Source organism: Pipistrellus hanaki, assembly GCF_964339955.1.
Source record: "Pipistrellus hanaki genome assembly, chromosome: X".
In the NCBI taxonomy this organism is placed as follows: domain Eukaryota; kingdom Metazoa; phylum Chordata; class Mammalia; order Chiroptera; family Vespertilionidae; genus Pipistrellus; species Pipistrellus hanaki.
The window spans coordinates 86,217,996-86,241,797 of record NC_140524.1 but is presented as its reverse complement, the minus strand read 5'-3'; the positions used below and the strand labels follow the sequence as shown (position 1 = coordinate 86,241,797).

At 38.7% G+C, this 23,802-nt stretch overlaps 1 protein-coding gene across 12 annotated transcripts in view; it reads right to left on the bottom strand.

The window, feature by feature from the left end:
* Positions 1–246: 246 nt before the first annotated feature.
* TAB3 (TGF-beta activated kinase 1 (MAP3K7) binding protein 3) overlaps positions 247–23,802 on the bottom strand; it is a 74,150-nt gene continuing 50,594 nt past the window's right edge. For 8 of the 12 annotated variants that reach the window (XM_084869588.1, XM_084869589.1, XM_084869583.1 and 5 more), the window contains 3 exons: positions 21,995–22,078; positions 14,220–14,318; positions 247–4,412 (listed from right to left, as the gene is read on the bottom strand). In XM_084869588.1, the coding sequence (XP_084725714.1) occupies positions 4,264–4,412; positions 14,220–14,318; positions 21,995–22,078 (332 nt within the window). In that variant the 3' untranslated portion in view covers positions 247–4,263. The remainder of the gene's footprint in view (positions 4,413–14,219; positions 14,319–21,994; positions 22,079–23,802) is intronic. The other 4 variants (XM_084869585.1, XM_084869586.1, XM_084869593.1 and 1 more) reach the window with 3 other exon arrangements.

The window sequence follows — 23,802 nt, the reverse complement described above, 5'->3', positions numbered from 1 at the left end:
AAGTTCCTAACATATTCTACCTTTTATATAAAATTTGGTTATATATACTTTGACCCAATTTAAAATTAGAGTAATGTACATATAATACCTCAAAATTTAACATTAGTACATATTCTAATAGAACAGAAATGTGACCAAAGAGTAGGTTTCTGAGAGTTTATTTCAGACCAGAAATAATATGTGTTGGAACTAGAACAGGTTTGATACAGTAAGTCATTTCTAACTACACAGAAAAGATGCAGAATGTAAAGTTTACTTTTTGTTTATTAATTTATTTTGCAGGAATCATTGATTTTCCGAATATGTGTTGTTTGGAGGTACAATGCATGCATAGCCTTTTCAAATGCCTTTGTACAATTTCACTTCAAAGTAATTTGATTCACAGCATACACAGAAATCTAAGAGACAAGGTATTTACAAGATTTAATAAGTTCTTGCTGTTTTAATAAAGAAACGAATAAATTCTTTAACAGTAGGGAAACATGGACATTGGGTATCATTATTAAGAATTCAGAATTGTTCAGTCGCAAAGTAACTTTTCATGGCTTAAAAAATTATAATTGAGCCATTCTATTAATTTCTGAATGCTCATGCCATGCAAAATCTAGTTTTAAATATCTGGGGTTGCATATGATATAGGAAAAAAATGCATTTCTGGTGAATGTGAAAACGTCATCAGAATTAAATTTTACAGTAAGAAAACACTGTTAATTCAGAAAGATTCAGTAGTGGTGCAACACAGACAGTGCCTAATTTAATGATTTTTTTAAAGTAACATTTCAGTAATCATTTTTCCTTCTTTACAGATATACAGACACACACTGTAACATGAACTCATTCAAAGTCTGAACAATGACTACAGTATTAAAATAAATCAGTTTTAACTATAAAGGGACATCTTCACATTCCAGGATACATTGTTGATATTTTCAAAGAACAAGCTTCCTATACCTTATATTCTTTTTGTTTATAGCATCAGACATTACAATTACCTCTTAAAATACTATATAAAACTTGAGTTGCCATAGAAAGCTGGCTATGAACCTTAGATAATTGGGACAAAGCAATGACAAAATTTTAGGAAGTAATTAAAATACTAAAATTGAGACCAGCTCTTTAAAAATTATTGAACTTCTCATCACACATCCCATTTCTTTCAGGGAAATAAACAAATTAGCAACACTTCCCCCACCATCGTTAGTCTGCTCTAAAAACTACTTTTACCACACATTTCTTTGTTTCTTTAAAACCCTGCATCTACCCTCTCCCAAACAAGGTCATTATCAATTTGAAACATTTTTACAATGCTCATTAGAAAATTTATGGCTCCTCTATAAACTTTTCAGACCTACTCCAAAATTTAGGGGGCCGTGCACTTTAACAAAATGGTAAATGTGCTCTCCAAAAACCCATTTTAAAACAGTGAAATACATATTTGAAATGTGTCTGGCCCTGGCTGGCGTTACATGGTGGTTAGAGCATCAGCTTGCCCACCAAAGGGTCGCGGGCTTGATTCCCAGTCAAGGTCACATACCTGGTTCACTCTGCTCCGAGAGGATGTCTGCAATCATTCTATGTATATGTATCTGTCACATGAATGGTTCTCTTTCTCTCTCTCTCTCTCTGTCCCTCCGTCCCTCCCTTTCACTCTCTCTGAAAAAATCAATGAGAAAAATATCCTCAGATGAGGATTAACAAAAAACAAACAAAAAACAAACAAGTGTCATTAGGTCTGCGTTAAGAAAAAAAGTTTTTAATAGAAACAAGAAGTGTACCAATTGATCTAAGGAGCACAGGCACCTCTCAGCAGGCAGGCAACCATCCAATTTGTATCCTACCATTTATATGCCAATTGTCTGTATATGTCAATCTAACTAGAAGATCCTTTACTTTGAAAGTTGACTGAATTCTTGTTCAAACTGGTCACAGACAAGAAGTAATGGATATATGGGACAGTTAAATGTATCAGATTTATCAGTGTCAAATGATTTTGCTTATTTAAAAAAAACAGAATACAGCCTATGTTGGTGTATGAAACTTGTGCACAATCAGAAATGAACACATACAAAAAAAAACACACTTCCTTCAAATCAATCTGATGTGTCATACCCCACCCTCTATACCTATCAAATAGAGTGGTTTCTCAATTTCCCTGGCAGGTGAAAACAATGGTTGACTAGATATATCACCTAAGGACTGGAACCATGCATCAACTGTATGACAGCAGCTTAGTAATCTGGATGTATGTTCATGCAATAGTTTTAAAGTCATCTACGTGGTTTAATAAAGCATCAAACTGTTTTCATCACATGCTACTTTCATTCTCAACTGTCAACTGCCAAGTTAGTTGCTGCCGCTTGAGCATATCACTAAGAATACTGGTAAACCTTTAGCTAGAACACCAACCAGTATATGGATTTCCCCCTAAACTGTTACTAAATACCAAGTGGGGTCCACCATCACTAAAGAGATAATGAAACCATACAAAAGCAAAGATGGAATGTTACAGGATAGGACTGTTATTGGAGACTGACAGATACGTGTTACAAAAGCCATTAAAGGATGCTGTTTTCAGGTCACTGCTTTTAAGTCCATCTGCTTTCTCACCATTGTTTTCACAGTTTTGCCACAGTTGTTGTATGAGAGATGTTCTATCAGTCTGAAAGTATGATTTTGATGGAAAACTATGATGAATTGTTAATGCCTTTGGTTTCATTATGCTATTAAATGCAGCTTATTTTTCTAGGTCTGCCAGAGATTACTGCCAAATTAGAATGCAATGACAGCTTAAAGTGTGTGCATGGGGTGTGGGGGAGGGAAGGTGGATATTTCTAAATTTATAACCTCAGGAAAAATCCCTAAGGATTAGAAAAACTTTCAATTTTATTGCTGTTTATATTTACCCAAATAAGGGGAAGATTCCAAAATCCAATTCTCAATGATGGTAGAATCATTAATTGAATGTCTTCTTAAATTTTTTCCATTGGTGCATTCTAGGGAATTACATCTCTTGAGTTGTGCATACCCTAAAGTTCTAGTTTCATAAATAAGGAGTGCTTCAGTATCACTTGAACTACTTGGAACTCAGTGTTATTTCTGAATATAGTATGTTCAATTTGAAACATACTTCAAAGTCCTTTTTATTAACTTTATTCTTAATCTTATTTTTTGACTAGCCTTCTCTTCCTCCCCAACTTTATGATATTGGCCCACTGTACTTTCACTCTCTGGTTTATGAATGTATGTGCAAATAAATATTTATTGAACTAATATTAATTTTTTTTCAGCTAAGTTAGGATTATGGCACAAAGTATTATCTGTGCTGTAAACATCATGAATCCCTCACAAAACTGAAAGGAGGGGGCAAAAAGGCCCTATGCACTGCAAATGTATCTTATAGAACCACAGGTGAGATCAAGGTTTCCAAATGGATTTTGGAATGGATTTACAATTGGCATACATTCATTGTGCTACTGACAGAGCACAGTTTTACGAGAAGGTCATTCATAAAATCGTACTTTGTAAGGACTCATTTTTTATTTTTAAAACCAATGACCTAATAAAAGCATGCAGTAACTTCAAAAATATATTTATTATGTGGCGTAATTAGGTCTTGGTTACCAGTGTTGATATAGCTTGATGAATCATTGTACAAGCAATGATTATACTTTTGACAAAGGGCACAACATGCCTAATTCCTGACTACTGCAAATCACATTTTAAAACATCTTGTTTGTGTGTTGGAAATTACCCCTGAAAAAAGCAGCAGATACAAATGCCCCCCCCCCCGCCCATCATATTCTAAGTGCTTCTTCCTATCCTCTTCAGTAGGAAGCAATGGGAAGGGCTCTAGGCTTTTCAGAGAGCTGTGACCAGATAAGTCTGCTATGGGGATTCACAGTTTGTCTGCATAAACTGTAACATGTCACACGATAAAGTTCTAGTTTATAAAATAAGGGTCACTCAGCAGTAACTCAACAATTGGATTCCACAGAAGAGCTCTTGACTTCTGTGTACATTCTTTCAAGAGAGAATCCTTTCCCAGTTTCAAGTATCCCTTTCTGTCTCTCACTCTGTAATGAGTTGAGACAGGGAAAAAACCTTCCCCATTTCTCCTGTAGTGAGTACAGGCAGCTCCAGTGCCATTCCTCCTCCCCCTATGGAATCTGAAATAAAAAGGCTGGACAGATGAAGATCCCCAGTTTCCTTTTCTCCTAATGGACGATCAGCTTCACTGTCAACCTGGTGCAGACTCTTCTCAATTCAGGTGTACCGGGGCATCTCACACTGCTCACAGCGATTTAGTGCTGGGTGGTTCAGAAACGTGCAGCTGTCACAATTCCATGGGGCACCTTCATAGTCTTCATCTCGGGGCTGTGTCTGAGGATTGTTCTTGGGGCCAGGTAGATGCTCTGAGGGAAGTTAGAATGGAAAGAGAGAAAAGAGATTGATTTTCCCCAAAACAAATTAAAAACTACCAAAAAACCAACAAAAATAAGAAGTCTAGTATAGATTACCTTCAAAGTTCGTTAACCATACATAGTTGTTAACAAGCTTATTATCCATAGACACCCTGTTTCCCCGAAAATAAGACAGTGTCTTATATTAATTTTTGCTCCCAAAGATGCACTCGGTCTTATTTTCAGGGGATGTCTTATTTTTCCATGAAGAAGAATACGGTATACATTTATTGTTAAATGAAAATAAAGGAAATTTATTACTTGTATACAATACGGTAGTACGGTGGTTGTCAACACAAACCAGACAAACTGTGAATCCTACAGTATCAAGAATTTACTCATTTATTCAATGACAATCATGTCATCATCTTCTGGACCATTATCATAACAATCCAATTCCTGAATTTCCTGGTGAATTTCTTGTGACTCCATTTCTTTCAGAATCAGTGGACCAAATCTCTCATGCTTAGCAATAGCACTGTCTTTAAATGAGTACTTCTTGTCAAGGTAGCCTGCTTGCAGTGCATTTGCAATGCAACCGTCAGTGATTTTCTCCCATGAATTCTTCACCCAAGTCACAACTTCTTGCAGTTTAGGTTTCACAAAGTTTCCACGTTGATTTCTCTCCATTCTATTTTCAATGTAGTCATTAATTTCCATGCGCAAATTGTCTTTGAATTGCTTGCTTATTGCAATATCAAGAGTCTGGAGATAGGCCTTCATTCCTGCGGGAATCATTATCTGATCTATTTTTCTTTCGTGAAGAAATGTCTTCATGTCTTTAGCGCGGTGAGTGCTGGCTGCATCCCAGACTAGCAGACCTTTTTGGCTCCCTCGCATAACAAGCAGCAGCATTAAATCGACCCACTTCCTTATAACTGCTTGTGTGGCCCAGGCTTTTTCAGTTTCAAGAATAAAAACACCCAAAACACGTTCAATCTTTTCCTTCTTGCCCTTAGAAATGATTAAAGGTGGGATTTTAGTGCCATCCAGACGAATTGCCAAAATACAGGAAACACGTGCACTTTCGTAAGCAATGGAGGGAATGTACACTTAAGGAGGCACCCCACTGTTCAATTGTTGTTTGAGATGATTGGCCCATAAACACTGCAGTTTCATCCATAGCAATCATGTTGGAAAGACTGTATTTAGAGAAGTCAGCATCATCAATAAAGGACTTGAATGCAAGTGCTCACTTAATAACTTGAGTATCTTCCAACCTAAACAATGTTGTAGATCTTCTTAAAGACAGTTCACTTCGCTGAAGGAAATTATCCAGCCAGTGTTGTGATGTTTTGAAGTCTTCGGGGGCTATGTTAAACTGTGGTGCCATTGCAAGGGCAAATTCTGAGCCCTATTCACAACCAAAGCCTTTGCTCTCCTGTCAACAACGCATTCACAGATCAGGTCTTCCAGCTCGGAAAATAATGGTTGCCGACCTGATCCACACTTGCGCTTTTTAGCATTTCCCTTGTCCACTTGTTCAATGAGGTTAACATTCTCTGCTCGCCATTTTCGGACCAATCGGATACTCAACATCTTCTCTTTGCAGAAAGCAGTAAGATTTTGGCCCCAAGAGTCTTCCACGATTCCTTTCTTGTACTCCACAGAGTAGCTTTTTCTTTTTGTGCTCATTTCTAGGGGTTAAAAAAAAGGAATTGGATATCAAGGTGGGGGGAGGGGGATCACTTAAAATGACACAGGGGGGTCAGAGGGGGGAATCAAAATGGCACAGGAAAATCAGAGGGGGGATTACCATTTTAGTAACCCCTTTTGATCCTCCTGTGTCATTTTGATTGCCCCCGCTGATCCTCCTGTGTCATTTAAGTGATTCCCCCTCCCCCCACCCCTGGGCCACTGAACACCTTCACCAGACATCCCCCCTACCCCTTTATCAGACTTTTACCCCCTGGGGCCTGCCTGGGGACTGTCACTGGGCTTGCTGGGGCCTGGATCTGGGCTGGAGCAGGGTCTGCCACTGACTGAGAACCTTCAGTCATCATGAGGGCGGCCGCGAGCATCAGGTAGTGTCACCAGAAACAGACCAGCATTCGCCACCTTCGCCGTGTCCTGTCCGCTCTAATCCTCCTGTTTTACACGCATCTGCGAAATTCTCCTCTCTCCCGCTTCGCGCTCACAGCTCACTCCGACTTCCGCTCTGCCTCCACACAGCAGTGACATCAGGACTCCGCATAACATCACTGGTTGCTAGACGCCAGTCGGGGCGGCCCTAGCAACCAGTTTATGGTAAATTAATTTTCATTGAGACAGAGCCTGGGGGGGCCTTATTTTCAGGGAGATGCCTTATATTTTACTCAGAAGGAAACCTGTAAGTAGGTCTTATTTTCGGAGGGTATTTTATTTTTGGGGAAACATGGTAGTAGTTATTCCAGCCAAATGAAAATAACGAAATGTTATATAGCATGTTAAAAATAATTCTACCATCGGCCCGTGTAGCTCAGTGGTTGAGCGTTGATCCATGAACCAGGAGATTGTGGTTTGATTCAGGTCAGGGCACATGCCTAGGTTGCTGGCTCAATCACCAGCCAATCAATGATTCTCTCTCATCATTGATGCTTCTACCTCTCCCTCTCCCTTCTTACAAAGTCAATAAAAAAGATATTTAAAAAATTAATTCCGCTTCCTCCTGCCATGTTCAGTTCTATGTGTCTCCCCCTCATACTAGTCATACTACATTTAGCATCTGATCAAATGTGTGACTTCTTTTAGATCATCAGTTTCACAATATGCATGTGTTTAATAATGATGGTTCGTAAATGGCAGTAAGGGTTCACAGCAAAGGTTTCCCCAGAATGGTAAAAAGAGAAAGATAAAGCCCCTACAGTTAGTTTTTCATAAGTAAAATTCATTCAATATAAACAATTATCTTTTTATTCTCAGACTAGAGGCCTGGTGCATGAATTTGTGCACCAGTGGGGTCCATTGGCCTGGCTTGTGGGATCAGGCCGAAACTGGTTTACAAGGCGGTGTGGGCCAGGCCAAGGGACCTCACTGGTGCACAATCGGAGCCATGGAGGGACACGGGAGGTTGGACAGCCGGGGAGAGACCATGGGAGGGCTCCAGGGCATGCCCGGCCCATCTCGCTCAGTCCTGATAGGCCAGACCCCAGCACCAAGCTAACCTGCCAGTTGGACCATCCTCCCCCTGGTGGTCAGTGCACATCGTAGCCAGCGGTTGAGTAGCCTTAGGATATCATTAGCATATTACATTTGATTGGTTTAACAGACGACCGGACATTTAGCATATTAGGCTTTTATTATATAGGATTCTTTCCTATCAATTTTTAAAAAAATGTCTATGTGTATACAATATAAAATGCTAGCAACTTTATGTCAGTCCTTGGGAAAAAAGGCTTCTAGAGTTAATTTGTAAATCCTGCCTTTTAGGAACAGTCCCTTCTAAAAATGGGGTCAATAACTAGAGGCTAAAGATCTCTGGATGGAATTCACCCTGGAATCTGGAGCAAGGTCAGGAGGCTGTGAAGATGCACCATAAAACACTGGAAAATCCTCTCTGTGAACCGGAGATGACATTATAATCTAAGGTAAGCAGCCTTCTAAGCAGGTAAAAGAAACTGAGACATGATATTTTAATTGGTTACCATTCTGGGTTAAGCATATCTTCCCTTGAAAGTTAATGAGCTGACTGTGGCTTACCAATTTGTCTCTAATGACAAATGGCTGGTGGGAACATTTCCCTAGACTCTAAAGATAAAGAAAATTTGGTGTTAGACCCTGAACCTTACTGCAAGCTTAAGGCTCGGGCTCAATCAGGAGGTGGTCTTAGCCTTACAATAGAACCATTGGGTTCTCTAACCTAGTCCTGTGACTATAAAAAGATGGGCTTGCCATAGCACGTTTGGCTCAGTGGATAGAGCATCAGCCCATAGACTCAGGGTCGTGGTTCAATTCCAGTCAAGGGCACATACCTTGGTTGCAGGCTTGATCCACAGCCCTGGTTGAGGTGCATGCTGGAGGCAACCAAATGCTGTATCTCTCTCTGAAATAACTTCTCAACAAATATATTTAAAAGGCACCTAATTTATAATTTTTTTGATCTTCACCCAAGGAGTATTTTTTCCATTGATTTTAGAGAGTGGAAATGGGGAAGAGAGAGAAACATCAATGTGAGAAAGACATATCCATTTGTTATCTCGCTATGGGGATCCCACCTGCAACCCCAGGTACATACCCTTGACCAGGAATTGAACCTGTGACCCCCTGGTGCACAGAGTTGGTGCTCTAACCATTGAACCATGTTGGCCAGGGCTAAAAGGCACCTAATTTAGAATTATTGTTAGCTCTAAAAAAAGATACTGCTAAAATAAAAAAGATACTATTCCCGAAACCAGTTTGGCTCAGTGGATAGAGCGTCGACCTGTGGAATGAAAGATCCCAGGTTCGATTCCGGTCAAGGGCATGTACCTGGGTTGCGGGCACATCCCCAGTAGGGGGTGTGCAAGAGGCAGCTGATTGATGATTCTCTCTCATCGATGTTTCTAACTATCTGTTCCTTTTTCTTCTTCTCTGTAAGAAATCAATAAAGTATATTAAAAAAAAAAAAGATACTGTTCATTTCATCATAAGGAAGTAGTGTTTAAATAGAAGCATCTAAAACACAAAATCATTTTAGATGTCTATTTTCATATGACTTACAGGTGTGAAATATTTATGGAACAGTTTACAAGTTACGATAGTTCAGACCTTATGAAAAATAAAAACAAAATAATATGCATGTTTATACACAATAAAATGGAAAAAGGTGTTTCCTTTAATAGACTAAATTTCCACAAAATGACCATCACATCAATTTAATACTATTTATCTTACCTAATAAAAGAGACACATGCAAATTAATGATCACTCCGCTACGCCCACAGCCAATCAGAGTGAGTATGCAAATTAACCCAACAAAGATGGAGGTCAATTTGCATATGCAGGCACAGAGCAGAGTGAAGCCTGCTATGAGGGGAAGGGGGGCAGTGGAGGGAGCTACTGGAGTGGTGCTTCAGTCAGAAGCGAGGATGTGCCGGCTCTGGGCGGCCCAGGAGCAGGGAGCAGGGACTTGCCGGCTCTGGGCAGCCAGGGAGCGGGGACTTGCTGGCTCCCTGGAGGCTGGGAGTGAGGCCAGCGGCCTATTCTTGCACGAATATCATAAAATGGGCCTCTAGTATTATATAATTAGCATACAGAAGATAAAAATGCTCAAAAGGATGCAAATAAAGTTTTCAACAATTCTAAATATTTTCTACACTTTCAAAGATAGTTGATATTTTTCCAAAAGGGAAATATGCCAATGATAAAGACACATTTCTTTTAACTATATGAAGTGTAATATAGTTTCATGCTTGGTTTGTATTTACGTTGGGATCTTTCCACCTAGTTAATATCAAGAAATATCAAGTATAATACTTATACAAATCCAACATGTACATTTTTAGAAACCTTATTTTCACTGAACCACAGGATATATAATAGTTCAAGAAGCATTATAAATGCTCAGTGAGAAGTTATAAAGTCCAGAGCTTTCAAGTTACATTTACTTGGCATTGCTTTCATTAAAAAAAACAAAACAAAACTTTATTATTGAGAATATTACAAATACCACCCCTTCCCCCACAATTGCCTTCATCCACCCAGTTTCTGCCCTGCCCCAGGCCTTCACCACCCTATTGTCTGTGTCCATAGGTAATTCATATATGCATACAAGTTCTTTGGTTAATTTCTTCCTGCCCTTTCCCCCCACCTTCCCTTTGAGATTCCTCAGTCTGTTCCTTGTTTCCATGCCTCTGGTTTTATTTTATTAACCAGTTTATTTTGTTCATTAGATTCTTTGTTCATTTGATTTTTTTACATTGAATTATTGATAGACATGTATTTATTGCCATTTTATTCATATTTTTATCTTTTTTCTTCTTCCTCTTCATCTTCTTTCTCTTAAAGAATACCTTTGACATTTCATGTAGTACTGGTTTGGTGGTGATGGACTCTTTTAGCTTTTTCTTGTCTGTGAAGCTCTTTATTTGACCTTCAATTCTAAATGATAGTGTTTCTGGGTAATCTTTTTTTTTTTTAATTTAATTTTTTATTTTTTTATTAAATTGTTATCTGTGTAAATATCTTACCAACCCCCCTCTCATACATACCCTCCCTCCCCAGAGTTTTGTGTCCATTGGTTGTACTTATATGCATGTATACAAGTCCTTTGGTTGATCTGTTATCTCCCCCAGATCTCCCTACCCTCCCCGCTGTAATTTGACAGTCTGCTTGTTGCTTTACTGTCTCTATATCTTTTGGTTCATCAGTTTATAATGTTCTTTATTATCCATAAATGAGTGAGGTCATGTGGTGTTTCTCTTTCATTGACTGGCTTATTTCACTCAGCATGATGTTCTCCAATTCCATCCAGGCTATTGCAAATGATGAGAATTCCTTCTTTTTTATGGCAGCATAGTATTCCATTGTGTAGATGTACCACTGATTTTTGATCCAATCACCTGCTGACGGGCACCTAGGCTGTTTCCAAATTCTAGCTATTGTAGATTGTGCTGCTATGAACATAAGGGTGCATATATCCTTTCTGATTGGTGTTTCTAGTTTCTTGGGATATATTCCTAGAAGTGAGATTACTGGGTCAAATGGGAGTTCCATTTTCAGATTTTTGAGGAAACTCCACACTGTTCTCCACAGTGGTTGCACCAGTCTGCATTCCCACCAGCAGTGCACGAGGGTTCCTTTTTCTCTGCAACCTCACCAACACTTGTTGTTTGTTGATTTGTTGATGTTGGCCATTCTGACAGGTGTGAGATGGTACTGCATTGTTGTTTTGATTTGCATCTCTCAGATAATTAGTGACTTTGAGCATGTTTTCATGTGCCTTTTGGCCTTCCTTCTGTCTTCTTTTGAAAATATTCTATTTAGGTCCATTGCCCATTTTTTAATTGGATCATTCATCTTCCTTTTATTTAGTTGTATTTTTCTGGGTAATCTTGCTTGTGGTCCTTGCTATTCATTCCTTTGAATATTTCTTGCCACTCCTTTCTGGCCTGCATAGTTTCTGTTGAGAATCAGCTGACAGTTGTATGGGTACTCTCTTGGAGGTAACTAACTGCTTCTCTCTGTCTTTAACCATTGGCATTTTAATTATGATGTGTCTTGGTGTGGGTCTCTGAGTTCTTCTTGTTTGGGACTCTGTGCTTCCTGCACTTGTAAGTCTATTTCTTTCACCAAGTAGGGGAAATTTTCTACATTATTTTTCATAGGTTTTCAATATCTTGCTCTTTCTCTTCTCCTTCTGGCACCCCCATAATGCAAATATGCAAATGTTGGTATGCTTGAAGTTGTCCTGGAGGCTCCTTCATATTTCTGGGTGTTTTTTTCTTTTTGCTCTTCTGATTGGGTGTTCTTTGCTTTTTCATGTTCCAAATCATTGATTTGATTCTGAGAATACTCTACTCCTCTATTGATTCCCTGTAAATTATTCTTTTTTTCAGTTAGTATATACTTAATTTCTGACCAGTCCTTTTTCATATCTTTGAAATTCTCATTAATATCCTTAAAAATCTCACTAAGTCCCTGAAGCTCTCATTAAGATCCTTGAGCATCCTAATAACCATTGTTTTAGACTCTGTATCTAGTAGTTTGTTTGCTTCCATTTCATTTGGTTATTTTTTTGAGATTTCTTGTTTTTTCATTTTTGATAGACCTTTTGTCTTCTTCCCTGTGTTCGTTCTATATATTAGGTAAGGCACCTATGTCTCCTGGAATTGGTAAAGTGGCCTTGTATAGTAGGTGTCCTATAGGGCCCAGTGGCTCAGCCTCTCCAGTCACCTGAGCTGGGCACTCTAGGTGTGCGCCTGTGTGTTTGTGCATAGTCTTGTTGTAGTTGAGCCTTGATTGCTGTTGGAGTCACTGAGAGGAATTGACCTTTTGGTCAATGGTTGTTAGGATCAGCTTCAACTACAATGGGAGAGCTGCTGAGCAGGAGACACCCCTATGGAGCAAGACTTGTTTCAGTGGGGCTTTGGTGCTCACTGAGTCTGCCCCTTGAGTGTGTTCTTTGTGGATTTGTAGAGTTGTAATCTGGCATGGTGTGAAGCTGTCCATCACGTGCACTGGCTTTGGGGCTTCCTGGCAGGTGCAAAGTCAACCACTGCATGGGGCCACCTAGCAGGAGTTACAGAGAGATCTGCAGATCATTTTTACTGTGTTGTGCTTGGAAGTGCTCAGGCAAGGACAAGCTGTGAAGCTATGCAGGCTAGTGCTAGTGCTGGGTCTTGGGCTTTTTATTGATAGGTATGGGGCACACTGATGCCAACTGTTGCTTGTTTGAGAAATTTTAGAAAAGTCTGAAATCTGAACTACTAAAGACCATTCATATGGAAAAGTTGCTGCAAACAGCTTGTGTGGGGCTGCAAATTGGATGAGGTGGGGCCTCAGGGAGTCACTGGGGCTGAGTGAACCATACTGACAGAAACTCAGATATGGCTGCCAGTCAGTTCTGTGATGGAGGAGGTCCCAGCACAGGATCAATGACCCCTGTGAACATCCCCGTCTGGGAGGAAGCCACCTCAAAATCTCTGCCCTGATGCCAGGCATTCTAGTTCCTTCCCATATGTCCCTGGATCCCCTAAAGCCACTGCCTGAGTGCTAGAGTCCAGAAGTATTGAGTCTGAATAAGTCCATGTGCTGGCCTTTTTAAGAGGGACTGCCTGAGTATCCAGCAGCCTCTGTGTCAGTCATAATCTCTGCTGATTTTTACAGCCTAAAGTATGGGGGACTTCTTTTACTGGCACTGGAAGCCTGGGCTGACCATTCTGGTATGGAGTTGGGAGCCCTTGCTTCTCACAGGAGACCTCACTGATTTGATTTCACTCCAAATTAAAACCATGCCATATGAGGGTGTCAGACCAGCCTGTTCTGCACCTCTGCCCCTCCTACCAGTCTTGATGTAGTTTCTTCTTTATTTCTCTAGTTGTAAGACTTCCATTCAGCCATATTTCAGGCAGTTCTAAATGATGTTCAGTATTTTAGTTGTAATTTTGATGTGATTGTGGGAGGCAGCAAGTACTGCTTTTATCTATGCCACCATCTTGGTTCCTTCTCCTTCGCCTTGCTTTCTAGACATAATATCTAGAGCAATCTGTCCAATGTGATAGCCACTTGATATGTGGCCACTCTGAATTGAGATGCTCTGAAGTGTAAAATTTATACCAGATTTGGAAGATTTAATATGAAATAAAAAATGTCACCTTGGCTGGCATGACTCAGTTGGCTGGAGCATTGTCCTATCCCATGCATTTGAACCCTATTCAGGCACGTATAGAGGTAGACGATAGATGTTGGTCTCTCACATTGATGTTTCTCTTTTCCCCTTTCCCTTCCCCTCTCTCTAAAGTCAATAAAAAAACATGTCCTTGGATGAGGATTAAAAAAAAATCTTTAAAAGATGTAAAATATCTCATAATTTATATTGATTTCATATTAAAATAACACCTTGTATTTAGATTAAAATATATTAGTTTTACTTATTTAGTTTTTAAATGTTTACTACAATGTTTTAAATTAATGTAGATGGCTAGCATTTCTATTGGACAGCACCACTTTAGAAATTCAGTAGAGAGGGTAATTTTTTTAAAGCAAAAAAAAAAAATGGTCTTTACTTATGATAGCTCTACATGGGTTAACACGTGTCTTTGGACATTTTGCACAAATGCTAGAGACACAAGTACAAACCACCTGCAGCTGCTGCCTGGGTGTCATGAACATCCGCCTGTACTTTGGAGGTCACACTAATTCTTCGGGCTTTCCTCTCAACTGTGCAAGGGTCTGGTGAGTCTGCATGAGACAAAGTGAAGTTACTTAAAAGGGATCAAGCCATTCATTTGGAAGTATTGTTGGGAGCACAAAAATCTCTCACAGGATATGCACAATTGAGTGCTTACCCCTTCTACTACCTCATGTTATCTTTCATTTTTCTGTGAGGACAAGTGCCATGTTTAATACTGCTTTTCCATCCTATACAAAGCAATGGCTTTTCTGACTTTTTCTATTGTCTCCTATTATATGGAATACATGCCTTCTTTCATCAGTTTCCCACTTGCTCATTGTTTAGGGTTACAAACTCAGTAATGAAATGTCAAAGTGAAAGCAAAATTTGAGATACTATACTTTATCAAAGCCGTGATTAAGAAATAGTTATTGGAAAATTATGGGTTGAAGATAGACTGCACATGTAAGGCTAACCAAAGAATCCATTATAATAATAACATTAAACTACAGCATTTTAAAATTAAGGAACAAGCAGTTCTGCCCTGGCTGATGTGGCCAGTGGTTATAGTATTGGTCCTTGAACCAAAGGGTTGTGAGTTTGATTCCTGGTCAAGGGCACGTGCGGGAGGCAACCAATAGATGTGTCTCTCTCTCATAGATGTTCTCCCTCTCTCTTCTCTCCTTCCCTCTACATCCCCTTTTATTCTCTCTGAAAAAGCAATGGAAAAAACTTCCTCCAGCAAGGATTAGCAACCCAAAAAGAAAAGTAATAGCAGTACTTGAGTCCTGCCAGCATGGCTCAGTGGTTGAACGCCGACTTATGAACCAGGAGGTCACGGTTTGATTCCTGGTCAGGGCACATGCCTGCGTTGTGGGCTCGATCTCCAGTGTGGGGTGTGCAGGAAGCAGGCTTTCAATGATTTTCATCATTTATGTTTCTATCTCCCTCTCCCATCCTCTTTGAAATAAAAAAGAATTGGTTCTTGAAAAATCAGAACCAATTCAGAATAATACTATGTACTGACAATAAATGCTCCTCAGTCATTTAATAAATTTCAAATACCTACATGTTGTAAAAGCCCAGCAGATACTTTCTAATAATGGATGTTAGGCATTCCAATTTTGTGCTAGAATACTATGTATATCAGCTTATGGTTTATCGGTAAGTAGTCCTTTGTAATAATTAAAAACAAGAAATGACAAACTTCATAGTATTTGTCCCTAAGAACCAAAAAAATACCTTGCATTTTCTAATCTGTTCTTAGCCCATAAGCAGTTCCCCTAGTACAATCCACCTTTGGAAATCAGTGCTCCAGAATCCTAAGTGTGTTGCTTAGGTACTAAAGCACTCCATTATCAGAATGAACAAAACAGAGTAAATTTCTCCTCAGGCTTCAAAGACTAAGGTAAAGTTCCACTTCTTAGATTTTTTAAAGTACTTTATAGCATCACATGCCTCCTTCTTACTGACCCTTATTTGGCTTATGTATTTTACAGTACTGATAACCTCTCTGGTGCACAGACTGGATCAGAACAAAGTCAGGTGGCCAAGACAACTAGGAACAGCATTCAAATCATGGGACACCAAGGTCAGTGCACTTACCAATATTAGTTACCAATGACAGGGTGGGAGCAGCGGGGCTTTCTGAATCAGCTGAGGAGCTCATATACAAACTGTACTGTTTAACTACAAAATCCAGTGCAAATTTCTGTCTCCCTTGGTATCTCTCATTCTCTCTTTGGTTATCATACTTACTATTCAGATAATCAGATAAATATCTATATACCACTTGGATTTCTAGTATGTAACTATAATAACCCCAATACATTTATTCTAACTAATAAAACAATTCTACATTTTACTTGCTTTTTAAATTTAAGTGGTAGACAAAATTTTCATCAAACTAGGTAAACTTTAAAAGGACAATTTAGTTCTAGAAAAAAGAGACACTCTGTGTTTAAAAGAAAACAAATTTGACTTCATAGAGAAAAAACAAATAGCTTTTATAAATCTGTTACGAAAAACTTCCTAAAGAATTATAGAATTTAATCAAGTTCTATTTATAAACTTTAGTAGAAAAAGGTGAAAGGTTTAAAAAACTACAGGATATATAACAGTATCATTTTATACTCTCACCAACAGTCTCAGGAGGAAAAGTAGATATTAAACAATAAAATAATTAGATAATTAAAGTTCAATTAGATTTCTAAAATAGATCCATTTATAGTAAAGATGCTACTTTAGAGAGCTTTCTATTCTACTTTTCATTGTAACTGTATATAGAGAGTACAAGCCAATTGGGATTGAAATTATGTCTTACCTTTGTAGCATCAAGCATCTACTACATAATCCATCTACGCATTTAAGAAAATGTCTGTATTTGGAATCCCATTACAACTAACTCTAAGGGACTATCCAATATCACTTGTAGCAAATTTTGTTAGCATTAAAAGTACCATGGAAAAGAGCCTTTTTAGTGTGAAGATACTTGTAAGGAGTTAGATGAAGCTTGATATTAATGGAATATTAATGCAATCCTTGCACAATTCCCAGCTGAAAAATATATCAAACAGGAACCTCCCACCTCAAATACATGGTGTTGGTCTCAAAGACAGAGGCTGAATGACATCTGCAAAAATTCTGCCACCACTGGTAGAAAACTCTGAGTATATTGGCTCCTTATCTCTAAGAAATTTTCCTTTATTTCGTTACTCAATTTCAAGAGATAACCAGTTCTGATATACACACCCACACACACACACACACACACACACACACACATATACATATATATGTGTGTGTGTATATATATATAATTCAGCTTATTCTATCTTGAATTTCATATAAACAGAATTATATACTATATATTCTTTTGTATTTGATTTCTTTCATTCAGTATTATGTGGTTGAGATCTATGTATCAGTAATTCAGTTTTTGGTTTTGTTTTTTTTTGCTTAGTTTTATTCCATGGCATGATTATATCAGTGTTTATCCATTCACATTTTGATGTACACTTGGGCTATTTCTAGTTTGGGGTTATTGTGATTAAAAATGGTATGAATCTTCTAAAAAACAAGTCATTTGTAGATACACATTTTAGATTCTCTTAGATAAATCTTCAGACATAGAATTGTTGATGGGCTATAGGGCAGATGAATGGTTTTACAAGAAATAGCTTGTTTTCCAAAATTTGGGATTTTAGTCATTCTGGTGAGTGTGAAGTGGTATCTCAGGATTTTAATTTGTGTCACACTAATATCTACTCAGGCTGAGCATTTTCATGTGCTTATTGGCCATTTATATATATATACTAGAGGCCCAGTGCTCGAAATTCGTGCATAGGTATGGTTCCTGTGCCTGGCCTGCAATCATGGCTGAAACCGGCTCTCCGACATACCCCAAGGGGTCCTGGATTGCGAGAGGGTACAGGCCAGGCCGAGGGACTCCACTGGTGCATGATGGGGGTCAAGGAGGGACACAGGAGGTTGGCCAGCTGGGGAGGGACTGCAAGAGGGCCCCAGGGTATGTCCAGCCCGTCTCACTCAGTTCCAATCTGCCGGACCCCAGCAGCCAGCTAACCTAGCGGTTGGAGCGTCTGCCTCCTGGTGGTTAGTGCATGTCACCACAACTGGTCTATTGGTTGCTTAGGCTTTTATATATATATGGTAAATTCTTTTGTAAAGTGTCAGCTTGAAGGTTTTACCCTCTTTTTTTATACTCTTTTTTTTTTAAAAAAAATATTTTTTAATTGATTTTTTACAGAGAAGAAGGGAGAGGGATAGAGAGCTAGAAACATTGATCAGAGAGAAACATTGACCAGCCGCCTCCTCACATCCCCTACTGGGGATGTGCCCGCAACCAATGCACATGCCCTTAACTGGAATCGAACCTGGGACCCTTCAGTCCACAGACCAACGCTCCACCACTGAGCCAAACCAGTTTCGGCTCTTTTTTATACTCTTGATACCAATTCTTTATCACATGTTTTGTGGATATTTTCTTTCTCCTTTACTTTAATATTGTATTTCTGAGCTAAACCCAACAAAGTCATGATGCATTATCTGTTTTATACATTGTAAATATTTTATGACGGACTTTTTGCTTTTATGTCCATGCGTGGTACTGGTCGATAATTTTGTTTTCTTTTGGAAGTAGTGGGTAGGTAATGTCTTTACTGGGTCTTGGCATTGGGGTTCTTCTGCTGGCTCCATTCAAAAAAAAAGGGAAGTTTCCCTTTCTATTTTCTCAAAGAGTTTCTGTAAGAATGGTATTACCTCTTCCTTCAATGTTTGGTGGTCTGGACTTTTCTTTGTGGGAAAATTTTTGATAATAGATTTAATTTCTCATAGATGTAAAGTTATTAATATTTCCTATTTCATCTTGTTTTCAGTTTTGTAGGTTATATTTTTCAAGGAATGTGTCAATTCCATCTAAGGTGTTGAGTTTATTAGCATAAAAATGGTCATCACATTCCCTTATTTATGTTATCTTTTTTAATAAGTTGACTTTAGAGCTTATTGATTTTTATCTTTGAGAGATCAAACTTTTGACTTTGTTATCTGTTTTCTATCTCATTGACTATTCTTATTTTTCCTTCTACTTTTAAGGTGTAATATTAGGTCACTGATTTTAGATTATCTTGTCTTATACCAGCATTTAAAGCTATAAATATCCTTCTAAGCACTACTTTAAGTATTGTGTAGTAAAGAATTTGACCTTGCCCAAAGAGAAGTCTAGCTTTATCCCCAGCTCCTGGGAGATAACCTCTAAAATCTTGAAGTTTCCCAAGTGATAGAAGTGTCTTTGCTATTTATGTTGGGACCTTCAGACCATACCTGAGAGTTTATGCTAATGAGGTGGCTCAAGGTGGACATAGTGTCCACCATTTCTTACCAATTTGGTCCTCTGTTGGCAGGTAACAACTTTTTGTAATTTTTTTTTTTTAATTTTTACTTTTTGAGAAAGGAAGGGAGAGAGGGAAACATCTATGTCAGAGTTGATTACCTCCTGTACATACCCTACCAGGGATCAAATCCCACAACCTGGGCATGTACCCGGACCAGGAATTGAGCCAGCAATCTTTTAAAATATATATATTTTATTGATTTCAGAGAGGAAGGGAGACAGAGAGAAATATAGAAACATCAATGATGAGAGAGAATCATTGATCAGCTGCCTCCTGCACACCCCACACTGGGGATCAAGCCTCCAAGCCGGGCATGCACCTTGACCGGGAATTGAACTGTGACCTCCTGGTTCACAGATTGACACTCAACCACTGAGCAACACCGCCCAGACTGAACCAGCAACCTTTTGGTACACAGGACAATGCCCAACTAACTGAGCCACCACAGCCAGGTCCCAGATAACAACTTTTTAATGTACTCTCTTAAATAAGGGATTCCTCCATGACAGCCCTTGAACCAATTAAAGTTTGTCTGTTGTATTACCATTAACTAATGCTTTCTTTGTAGACATTAGCACAAACTCAAGTTTAAAGACTCATATTATTAATCCAATTGAGAGGCCGGGTGCACAAAATTTGTGCACAGGAGGGGGGTTTCCTCAGCCAAGCCTGCACCCTCTCCAATCCAGGATATCCCTCTCACAATCCGGGACTGCTGGCTCCTAACTGCCTCTGCCTGCCAGCCTGGTCGCCCCTAACTGCACCCCCTGCTGGCGTGGTTGATTCCAACTGCCCCTGATCATTTTAACCATCTATACTAATAATATAGGAATATGCAAATTGTCCAGGACACCATCACAGTAACAGTAACGACCTAATAGCAGGCTGTGTGGAGCGACAAGGCTGGCATAGAGGTTAGTGATTGGTCATCCCCAATGGCCCCCCTGGCTGGCCTGGTAGCCCCCAACTGCCTGCCCCCACCCGCAGGCCTGGTTGCCCCATGCACCCTGCTCTTTGGTTGTCCCTCAGTAACGCCCCTGCTGGCCTGGTCATCCCACACACCCTGCTGTTCAGTCGTTTGGTCGTCCCTCACTAACACCCCTGCCAGCCTTGTTGCCCCATGCAGCCTGTTGTTCGGTCGTCACTGTTACTATGACGGTGTCCTGGACAATTTGCATATTCCTCTATTATTAATATAGATGGTTAAAATGATCAATGATATATAACACAGTGAATTTCAACTTGAAACTGTATATAATGTTGCCACAGTGCCAAACTGGTACTGGGCAGTCATCCACTAAGATTATTCTTTGTGCCATTTTTAGAAATTAGTAAGCTATTTTAAATGCAGAGGAGTTGAAACAGCCATGGCTGTATTAAACAATAAAAAGAACAGATACTGTGTTGCAGTCTATAAATGAAATACTTAAAATGCATAGAAAGTTGTTTAACCAAAATTTAAGTAATTTAGCTCAGGTAAAATTATTTAGATAAGGATGTATAAAATTCCTTGATTAATAATAATTCTGATCATATTTAAAAATATTATACTCTTAGGTATTTTTATTTATTTTTATTTAATTAATTAATTAATTTATTTATTTATTTTTATTGATGTTTTACAGAGAGGAAGGGAGAGGGATAGAAAATTAGAAACATCGATGAGAGAGGGACATCGATCAGTTGCCTCTTGCACACCTCCCACTGGGAATGTGCCCGCAACCACGGTACATGCCCTTGACCGGAATCGAACTCGGGACCTCCCAGTCCACAGGCTGATGCTCTATCCACTAAGCCAAACCGGTCCCGGCTCTTTGGTATTTTTTAAAGTAAGACATTCACCACTATTACATATATATGTCTTCATGATCAATCTTTTTAAGTTGCCTAAAGCCTTAAGGATTACGTTCTGAAATGCATACTTTATCTCAGTCTTAAGAATTATATTTATAAAATAACATGGGTTATTAATAAGAATGGGGCAGAAAGGTTTAAATTTAATGACATTTAAATTTAAGTCATATCCATTTTGAATTTGTCTGGCAGGGAGGCAGTTGGGAGCAACCAGGCCGGCTGGGGGTGGCCATTGGGGGGGAATGTCAATTAAACATTTGGTACACAAAAATAAGAAATGTGATACCTTTGATATTACATGGGAATGATTGAACAATTATTCAAAAGAGATTTCTCTAAATCTGGGATTTATGTAGGATCTGTTATGCTCCCCTGTGAAGTAACCTTAGATAAACTGCAGATCAAACTTTCCATTCTCTAACACAAGACCTTTAAAATTCTCATTATTTTGAAAGAATTATTTTTTTAGGATTATAGTTTTTACAGTAAATTTTAACTATATAATACAGTTTCAATTTTAAAAAAGTAAATTATATATATTCCATTTAATTACTTTTGACAGTTATTCCAGGAGTTAATTTTAAACTTTGGGGACATTTTAATATTGCCATAACAACATCAATATGGTAACTTAAAAAAAAATATATTTTATTGATTTTTTACAGAGAGGAAGAGAGAGAGATAGAGAGCTAGAAACGTCGATGAGAGAGAAATACCTACCAGCTGCCTCTTGCACACCCCCTACTGGGGATGTGCCCACAACCAATGTACATGCCCTTGACTGGAATCGAACCTGGGGCCTTTCAGTCCGCAGACCGACGCTCTACCACTGAGCCAAACTGGTTTCGGCAAATATGGTAACTTTTTTGCTGAACAAATTAATGAGTATCTCTAGTGGAAATTTCTTCAGCTATAAATGTGAACTCCCAAAGAATTTTCATATGTATTTGTATGATTGTTTTTGACGTTTCCCTACTCACCTTTTTTAGATGGCTTGGGTGGTACCACCGGGCCAGGTTCTATGTTGTCATAAAAATTATTCATGGCTTTTGGATCAAAGTTTCCTATAAAAAAAATAAAATCACCAGGTATTCAGAGTTCTCCTATTATTTGAACTTTTTGTTAAGGAAAATATGAAAATAAAACATGTAAGAAAGGAAATTGTTTTCCAGAGTTTCAAAACTCACATTACCCTACTCTTTCCACTGAAATTGTTTTATCATTCTGAGAAGAGACATAAGCAAACTGGCATACCAGTGTCTATCTACAGTGTTCACCTAAAGGAATATTTTTCTAACTGCAAAGCTAGTCTTTTTAGGCAGTGTTAAGCATGTGGTGCATATAGGGAGGTAAATAAAGGAGAGAAATGAAAGGCTGGCTGAACTGTTTTTTTCTTTGTTTATTTTGATTTTAATGAACAAACCATAAGAAAGAAGATCTAAATAGCGAAAGCTCACCATATCTTTCATAATTTACCTTAAAATTTTATCTATTATTCAACTGTCAAAGAACCCAAATATATAAATTTACAAAGATTTTTCAAGTTTAATGTGATCTGCTCAGTTCATGGATTCCTATCTTAAAAAAAAGGAAAATCTTGTCACCTACAGATTTGCCAATTTCAGAATAATAGAACAATCCCTAAGAATTTTGTCTTGCCACAAAATTTTCATCTCTCTTAAAACGTTCATTCATTCCTTGATCTAGTGTCTATTTCAGCCCCATCTCCTGTCAGGACTCCTCCAAGGTCAGTTTTGATCCAGGGCCGGCTTTTGGTCCTACCTTCAATTCTGTGACCCTATCACTGCAATCTATTTATTCTTCACAATTCCAATTAAGCTTTACAACTGTACAGATGCTTATTTCCAGAGGATCCCTATATGGCACTGATAAAGTTCAAATGGTTTTCCTCACCAAAATCAACAATAAAGCTGTTTTTCATGAAATCATGCACTGCCCTGGCCAGTGTTACTCAGTTGGTTGAGCATTATCCCGTCCACTGAAGGGCTGCTGGTTCAATTCCGGGTCAGGGCACATGCCTGGGTTGTGGGCTCGGCTCAATCCCTCATCACTAGTAGGGGGTGTGTAGGAGACAGCCAATTGATGTTTCTTTCTCACACTGATATTTTCCCTTTTATATTGATGTTTCTCTTCATCTAAAAGTGAATTTTTAAAAAACCATGCACTGATTTACATCTAATCTAAATATTCCCCCAAATGTCAAGATTCCTTCTGTCGTTTAAAAATTTAATTAGAGCCCAGCCAGCATGGCTCAGTGGTTGAGTATCAATCTATGAACCAGGAGGTCAGTTTTATTCCCATGTCAGAGCACATGCCCAGATTGCGGGTCTGATCCCCAGTAGGAGGTGTGCAGGAGGCAGCCGATCAATGACATTTCTATCTCTCTCTCCCTTCCTCTCTGAAATTATACATATACATATACATATACATACATATACATACATATACATACATATACATACATATATATACATATACTAGAACACTAAAGATGTTCAACATCAACTAGATTAAGGTAGAAGAAAGGATTAAGTGGCCTCAAAAAATAGGGTAGTAGCCTTGCCGGCTTGGCTCAGTGGTTGAACTTGGACCTATGAACCAGAAGAAGGTCATTCAATTCCCGGTCAGGCACACGCCCTAGTTGTGAGCTTGATTCCGTGTGGGTCATGCAGGAGGCAGCTGATTATTGATGATTATATCTCATCATTGATGTTTCTATCTCTCCCTTCCTCTCTGAAATCAATAAAAATATATTTTTACAGAAAAA